Consider the following 8,047-nt stretch of genomic DNA (forward strand, 5'->3'; position numbering starts at 1 on the left):
AGGGCCCCACTGGTTTACATGGAGTCACAGGTGGGATTTGGGGTGCTCCTTCCTTTCCAGTGTAAGCAAAGAGAAACAAGGGGCACCCCAAACTCCACCTGCGCCTCAATATAAACCACCGGGATCCTTGCCTTTACGATGTTTTCTCTTCCATCACTGGTGCCTGGGGATCCTAAGGGCCTCTGATTCCCTGCACCTCTGCTGTGTCTCTGGGCCCCTCCCTGTTCACAGGTTTCCCTGAGGCTAGGCAGGAGGTACTAGAGTTAGTGTTTTCACTTCAGGGTCTGCACAAATCGTGCTAGGGAAAGTTGAAGGGGCCTTGAAGGACTACAGAGTTGTTGCTCTCAGCACATTGTTGCTACCCCTGTCTTCAGCAGACATGGCTACCCGAGGAGAACATCTCCAGGTTCCACAGGCAAGGGGTGGAATGAGGGTGTCTGCATTGCCTGGGGTTCAGGCCTCCAGATTTAAACCGTTTTCCAGTAATCTGGTAAACTCGGGTGCCCCCCTGTGGTTCTGAGCAGAATGTGTCCAGTTATCTTGGAAGGCCATCAGAGTGGTGGGGGGAACATTCTGTTGCCCAGCCACCAGAAGCATCAACATCTCAGAACTCACTCCAGACCTTCTGTTTCAGAATCTGCACTTTTAATGAGGTCTGCACGTTAAAGTTTGAAGAACACTGCTCTGGCAGCCCCCAGGATGGCCCTCAAAGCCCTCTCTTCTCGCTCCATCAGGCAAAGACCACGTAGCTCCCAGGCAGAGTTGAGTCTCCTTAGGGACTGGAGAGATGGAGCAGGCCACGTCCCATTTCCATACTCTTAGCTGCTTCACAAGGGCCGCTGTTCCCATAGCAGCCTTGGCTGTCCCTGGGGCTTTGGATCAACCTGTTCAGACCCAGGCAGCAGGGTTCAGTGGCTCAGCCCTTTCCCGCCAGAGCTCAGAACATTCATAAATTCAAGTTGTTTGGGTCCAGCACACAGAATGTGCAGCAGAAGGCCTGAGCTGTGCCTGTCTGTGCCCCTTTTACTGGGGAAGCTGAACCCCTGTGATGGAGAAAATGGGCCCTTTTATGTAAGTGCCCATAGTGTGGGTCTAATTCTTGGTTTCCCCAACATTTCTGCACTGTGCCCACATCAGAATGCCTCTCTAATCCATCAGGCTCTAAGTTAAATTTCTCTATGAAGCTTGCATTCCCCAAAGCAATGTATCATCTTGCACGAAGTCTGGATTCCATTTAGGGGCCAAGAAAAGATCTTTGAATGAAAGACCAGCAGCCCTGGGCTCTGCTTCCTCCTCTGCTCCCAGAACTCTGTGATCTCAGGCAACCTGCATACAGGTGTGTTCATACCTGCCCTGCCTTTGTGAAGGGATATTGTGGCTGGTGAAAGTGCATGCCTGGAAGCTTTGGTAACTATGAAGTGATCTTGTTTTGGTAACTATGAAGCATTTTTAAATACATATATAAGGGATTGCTATTGTAATTTAAGGTAATCTCCAGATGAAACTCAAATGTCTTTCTTATGCTCACGAAGGATGGAAACAAGGTGACATCCAACATTTGACATGTACTTGGGTAAGACGCTGTTCGAGAGGGGATGTTCATGTTTCTAGAATCTTCACATGGTTGGCATGTGTGTTGTTTATCGACAGACAGGGAGTGCTGTCATGTTACGAAACAGTTGTGTGTATGAGAGAGAGAGAGAAAGAGAGAGACAGAGAAAGTGGTGTCTAGTCAGTGTGCCCATGTGGGCTGTCTCATGGGTCTCTGTGTGCAGTATCAGGTGTGTGATTCAGCTCTTACTGAGTTGAGAGACCTGGGATCCGGTTTGGTGGTCTTGAACAAGTCCCTCAGACCTTTCTGAGCCTCGGTTTCCTAATTTTTTAAATAGTGGGTGGGGTGGTGGATTTCTAAGGTCTTTTCCAGCTGTCATGCTCAGCACCCAGCTTGAGTGTGGGAGGCTTCTACTACTTGTTTTGCTGTCTAATTTGGTTTCTGGGTCTCTTGGTTCCTGTGGGTCAACCACTCTTTTCTGGTGACTCCCTACACGAGCTTCTGTACCTGAGTGGTTGCCCACGCAGAGCTGGAATTTGGCTTTTTGGAATTGTCTCTCACTCACTGGAAATGCAGGAAGCTTGAGCATGAAACTCACTCATCAAAAAAAAAAAAAAAAAAACTGAAAAAAACACACACACATGCAAGAAACCACAGGGCCTATCGGCTTGTCGTCATCAAGCAGTCTAGAATAGTGCAGAAAACTCTAGGCAGAGAGGAAATGAACTAGAGAGAAGGGGGAACAGACAGCTGAGAAGAGAGAGGAGAGAAAAAGGGCAGGAGTGGAAGGGGAGAGCCGCAGCCCAGGAGCCCGAGATGGTCGGAGGATGGAAGAAGTGTCTGTGAAGCAGGGCTTCCTGTATCTTCAGCAGCAGCAGACTTTTGGAAAGGTAGGAGTGAGGCTGGGCAGGGGCTGGGGTTGGGGGGAAGCTGCTAGAAATTCCTAGGGTGAAGAGGGAGTTCAATGTTCCAGGATCATCTAGGACCATGTGGTCCACCAAGTTAGACTAAGAGCTCAACCCGGGAAGGGCTCTTTCCCTACCAGATGCCTGCCTTCCAAACCAGGCCCCAAACCAGTCCCCAAAGTGTGTTCTTCACTGAGGGCCGTTTGCCCTCAGTGGGGGAGGGGGTGGAGGAAGAAGGGTGCTGACTTAATCTCTTGCCCTCCTGCTCCATGTTGACTTCTCATGGAGACAATTTGGAAGGGAACGGAAGGGACAGCTGGGGCACAGTTTGGGATGACAGCGGAGGTTTCTTCCCTCTTTCCTACCCCAGTGGGTGTTTGGCTGGTGTTAAGCTTGGGCTAGGGCCTCTGGGAGCTGGGGCCCCAGTGTGTCCAACTTCCTTGGGGCCCCAGTGTGTCCAACCTCCTCCTTCCCTGGCCTTCTGGAATGAGGAAGTTCTCTTCCCTCAGCTGATCTACAGCAGGTCACCCCCCTCTCTCTCTCTTTCTCCCCTTCTCCCCCCCTCAGCCCAAGCTGTCAAGTAGTGAGACAGAAAGGGTCAGGGGTGTGGAGAGAGGTTCCTAGAGAGAGGGCCTTCTTCAGGACCTCAGCCAGAATGAGAACAACGAGTCTCTAGCCTGGCCCTCATGTCACCCTCCCCACTGTCCTCTGGGCTTCGGCCACGGACAGGCCTTTCTTCTCTAGTCTGGTCTCTGCTGGGGCTGGGCCTGCTGACCTTCCTGTGGTCTGCATTGGTGTGGCTCATTGCTGTACTGCTTTCTGCCTCTTGCAAATCTCTGTTCATCCTCGCAGGCCTCTTTCTTTGTTGCTTGTGGCTGGTTGCCAATTTTCTAATTCCTGTGGTCCCTGTTATCTTCTTAGCCTCCCTGGATCTTCTGTGATCTTTACCCCTCTCTCCCCGTCTCTGTGGGGCTGTTCCAGTCCCTCTCCCATGGTCCCTCTTTTCCCCTTTGATCACCATTTCTCCATCTCTCGCCTCCTGTGCCTCTGGGCTCAGAAATGGCGCCGGTTTGGGGCCATGCTGTATGCAGGGTCGGGCTGCACCTTGGCCCGGCTGGAGCTCCAGGAGGGCCTGGAGAAGCCACGGCGGGGAGAGGCTGCCCGGAGGATCATCCGCCTCAGTAACTGCCTGCGTGTGGCTGAGGCCAGCACAGAGGCCAGCAGCCCCCGGGACACCAGCGCCTTCTTCCTGGAGACCAAGGAGCGCCTCTACCTGCTGGCGGCCTCCACTGCAGAGCGTGGGGACTGGATGCAGGCCATCTGCCTCCTGGCCTTCCCCGTGAGTTGGGGATGGGGGCATAAATAGTTCCTGTGGGTGGGTGTTAGAGTCAAAGTCAGGGTGCTGGGGCACTTCCTGGGGAACCCCAATTCAGGGTGCAGACAGGGCCAGCAGGCTGGGTGTGCCCAGGCCAGAGGTGGGTGGGTGTTAGAGTCAAAGTCAGGGTGCTGGGGCACTTCCTAGGGAACCCCAATTCAGGGTGCAGACAGGGCCAGCAGGCTGGGTGTGCCCAGGCCAGAGGTGGGCCTTGGGATTGGTGATGGTGTGAGTCCTGTGCCTCTATCTCCGCGTCCTCCTCCCCAGGGGCAGAGGAAAGAGCTCTCGGGGCTGGCAGGGAAGAGCAGCCAGCCCTGCATGGAGGAAAACAAGCTATACAGCAGAGTGGCTGCAGGTGAGGGGCTGCCCTCTGCTCTTGGGGTACCCTCCTGGGGCATGGAGGGAGGAGGTGTGGGCCGGCAGCTGCGTCTTCCTGCTTTGTGGTTGCCCCCAGCCCCAGCCAGCTCCCTTATCGCCTCTCTCTGCCCCTCGCTTGCTTCCGCTGTGGCCCAAGGTGGGGGAGCCCACCTCAGTGTCACCTTTGGCTTACCCCGTCTCACTTGGTCCCTGCTGATAGGAGAGGGCAAGGCTGAGGGGCCCAGGTGAGGCTGTCACTTTCGAATCCTCTCTTGCTGGGGCCTGAGCCATTGTCTGGGGAAAGAATTGCTTTCTTTCTGGGCGTGGCTGTGCACAGTGTCCTGTGGTGAGGGAGCTTTTTGCTGGCAAGGCAGTCCCTATTCTCGCTGCCTCTGCCCTCTGCGTTGGGGATGTGTGGGGAGCTGGTGGACACAGGAGAAGCTGTTCATCTGCCTTCCATGTAAGCGCCACCCACGGAGGGCACTGGTTGGCGTCTGCAGTGGGAGGGCAGGGCTGGGCTTCACCTGTAGCTGCAATAGTAGGGACTGGGGCAGCAGCTGGCTAGGGGTGAGAGATGGGGTGGAGAAGACAGGCTGTGGATCTGGCAGCAGCAGCAGGAAGGATGTGGGCACTGGGTTGGGGTGGATGTGGCTAGGGCATGATGTCTCCTAGGGGAGGAGGTGGAGGTACCTGGTGTCCTGGGGAGTGTGACCTGGTACGGAGCAGCTGAGCCTTCAACATCCAGGCTGGGGTGAAGGCTACATGGGTAGTACTTTTCTGGAACAGGGCAGGGTTGAGGTGGGCCAGCTGTTTCCCACTGACAGCCTTCTCCTTTTCTCTCCTCTCCTCCACAGTGGTCCCCTGCAAGGAATTTACTGTGATTATAAGACCCACAGAAGCCAGTGAGAGGTGCCAGCTCCGAGGATCCTATATCCTCCGCGCTGGGGAGAGTACCCTGGAGCTGTGGGGTGGGCATGAGCCAGGCACCCAGCTATACAACTGGCCCTACAGATTCCTCCGGCGCTTTGGGCGGGACAAGGTGAGTCAGGAGCTACAGCGGGACAGGTGGGGAGAAAGGATGAGCTATGAAAGGAGAGAGATGGTCAAGGAGAGGCAGAGGGGACCGTCAAAGGAAGAGAGAATCTGCGGGAGGAGGAGGAGGAGGAAGGAAAGGAGGTAGAAGCTAGAGGGCTGAGGAGCAGCCGATGTTTCACAAGGACGATCTGCTGCAGATGCCAAGCTCCGTGCTCGGTGATGGGAGGAAGGAGGGGGAGGAAGGGAGAGGGGAGGGAAGTCTTTTCAGGAAAGGAAAAAACACGGAGGCAGGGAGGGACGAGAAGGGACAGTTTCTGGTGGAGGAAAGCTGGAGGTAGAGGGTTTATGGCTGGGGTGGTGTCTGGGAAATGCAGCTCTGCCCTGTGGCCAGGCCAACAGCCTCCCTTTTCACTTTGGCCCAGGTGACCTTTTCGTTCGAGGCAGGCCGGCGCTGTGTTTCTGGAGAGGGCAGCTTTGAATTCGAAACCTGGCAGGGCAACGAGATCTTCTTGGCCCTGGAAGAGGCTATCTCTGCCCAGAAGAATGCTGCCCCTCCTGGGCTCCAGCCCCAGCCAGCCACAGCCCCTGTGGTGCTGCCCCGGCCGGAGAGCCCCTACTCCCGGCCCCATGACTCACTGCCACCACCTTCACCCACCACAATGGCGCCCACCCCGCGCCCTCGGGGTCTAGAGGGGGACTACGCGGTGCCATTTGATGCAGTGGCCCGCTCCTTGGAGAAGAGCTTCAGAGGCATCCTGGCAGTCCCTCCCCAGCTCCCGTCTGACCCTCTGTATGACAGCATCCAGGAGCCCCTGCCCCCTCGGCCTGACCATATATATGATGAGCCTGAGGGGGTGGCTTCCCTCTCCCTGTATGAAAGCCCACAGGAGCCCCAGCATGAGGCGTGGAGAAGGCAGGCCACAGCTGACGGGGACCCCAGCAGCCTCCAGCATGTCCACCCAGCTGGGCAGGACTTCTCTGCCTCTGGCTGGCCGCAGGGAACCGAGTACGACAATGTCATACTTAAGAAAGGCCCCAAGTGACAGGAGATGCAGGCTATGTTGAAGTGCACACCAGGGAGGGGTTAGAGGCTGGGGCAGAGGGGGTAGGGAGCAGGCTCGCCTTACCTTCGAGCTTCTGCGGGTGACTACTCTTGGCCACTGCATCTAAAGAACCTCCCTCCGCTCCTTCCGGAGCCCCGGGCTTCGCCTGCCTTAGACTGGTCTAGGGCTCATCCCTGCCAGGGCCTGCTGGGTGAGTCACTGTCCCAAAGCAGGAAGAACCCTGGGGAGACCCACCCTCCTCCTACTCTTTTTCTACTTCCTCCTCTTTCTTCCCTGGGCCTAGAGGGAACCTGGGGCATTTAGGACAGAGGACAAAGGATGTCAGAAAATTGCCCAGGACCCTAGGCTAGTGCAGGCCTCCTGCCTGCTGATGTCCCCTCCAGGGGACAGCCCTGGTTCCAGGCACCCAGGACGACTGCTGCTTTCCACAGGTTTTGGATTTCTCTGTGGCATTAAAACATTTCTGAAATATTTTTGTGTTGCACGAGTGCTGTGGGGGTGGGGATGGGACAACCACAACCCTCCAGTGACCAATGTTGAACACCTCCTCCCCCTGCTGCAGGTCCTCCCTGGGCCTGGGCTGGGTCCTAAGCATCTGTCCACAGAATTGGAGGCCCATGGAAATCAGGGCTCCCTGGGAAAGCTGTTCGAGCATGTCTGCCCTTTGCCAGCATAGTGTCAATACCAGAAAAATCGCTGGGGGAGCACGGGGGAGTGGTGAGAAAGCTGGGCTGCAAGAAAGGAAAGAACTGGAATGAATTGATCCTCTTACACACTGGGAATGGGACTGACTAGCTGCATGGCCCTGGGCCACTCCATTCCCTTCCCTGAGACTTGCCCCCTTATCTGTACAATGAGGGGCTGCCTCATGTGGATGCTGGGAACCTTTCTGGCTCTGCGATTCTCCATAGGCCCTTGGGGACCTGGTGCCCCCGTACCCCATTTGCCCAAGGTCAGACTCCATGTCCTTGTTCTCTCTCCTCCCATCAAAGCCTGCGTCCATGGAAAGGGGTGTCCCCACATTTCTGATATCAGCCCAGTCAGTCCACATCATGGAGGCTGACTCCTGCCCTGGCCTCAGCGTGTGCCTGGCCCAGAAGAGGATGAGCTGAGGCACAGATGTCTGTCATGAGAGGGGACACAGGTGCCACAAGAGGTGACACAGGGCCCTGGGCTTCAGAAGGGACCAAGAAAGTCTTCATAACAAAGGTGGCAGGTTAGGTGGACCTTTAAGAGTGGGAAGGTATTTGGGGGAAGGTAAAGAGTGTGAAGAGAGCATCCTGAGTAGAAATAAGAGGGCAAGTGGAACTCTGGGGGGACACGCACATGTGTTCAGGAAGGCGTGTACGCTCAAGCCAAGGGGACATGCAGCAGTCTAGTTGGGAAGGCAGATTCCGGCTATGTAATGGGGGAATTTGTACCTAATTAGAGGGGAAGGAGGAATGACTTAAGGCTTTGAACAAGGAAATCCACAGGAGCTGAGCTTAGGGGCGATAACTCTGACAGCCCTGTGAAGGGTTATTGCTCTATTGTGAACTTGAGGGGGGATGGACTAGATTAGGGGCTGAATTGAAAGGAAATTCAGAAAGACTGAACTCAAGAGATGTCACAGAGCTAGCATTTGCAGCACTTGGAGTCATATGGAATGTGCAACACAGAGAAAGAAGGTTTCTAGAGAGCTTCGGGTTTTGAGAACAAGATGAAGTTGGTTTCTTTTTTTTTTTTTTTTTCCTTTTTTCGTGTCTGGCAACGGATCGCA

General features: G+C 55.3%; 1 protein-coding gene across 1 annotated transcript; it reads left to right on the plus strand.

Moving 5' to 3' along the window:
• Window positions 1-2,320: 2,320 nt before the first annotated feature.
• On the plus strand, window positions 2,321-6,761 carry DOK2 (docking protein 2, 56kDa). The gene is made up of 5 exons (XM_008577112.1): window positions 2,321-2,442; window positions 3,515-3,796; window positions 4,100-4,187; window positions 5,044-5,228; window positions 5,647-6,761. Exons 1-5 carry the CDS (start codon window positions 2,380-2,382, stop codon window positions 6,265-6,267), a joined length of 1,239 nt encoding a protein of 412 aa, XP_008575334.1. The 5' UTR covers window positions 2,321-2,379; the 3' UTR covers window positions 6,268-6,761.
• The last annotated feature ends 1,286 nt before the right edge of the window (window positions 6,762-8,047 follow it).

This window comes from Galeopterus variegatus, unplaced genomic scaffold, assembly GCF_000696425.1.
Source record: "Galeopterus variegatus unplaced genomic scaffold, G_variegatus-3.0.2 Scaffold1451, whole genome shotgun sequence".
NCBI classification, from domain to species: Eukaryota; Metazoa; Chordata; class Mammalia; order Dermoptera; family Cynocephalidae; genus Galeopterus; species Galeopterus variegatus.

What these genes read in the sequence shown, in the direction of transcription:
- DOK2 (XM_008577112.1), top strand. Translation starts at nt 2,380, where the DNA reads ATGGAAGAAGTGTCTGTGAAGCAGGGCTTCCTGTATCTTCAGCAGCAG. An exon ending in TCTGCCTCCTGGCCTTCCCC is followed by an intron (nt 3,797 to 4,099) that starts GTGAGTTGGGGA and finishes CCTCCTCCCCAG; the next exon opens with GGGCAGAGGAAAGAGCTCTC. An exon ending in GGCGCTTTGGGCGGGACAAG is followed by an intron (nt 5,229 to 5,646) that starts GTGAGTCAGGAG and finishes ACTTTGGCCCAG; the next exon opens with GTGACCTTTTCGTTCGAGGC.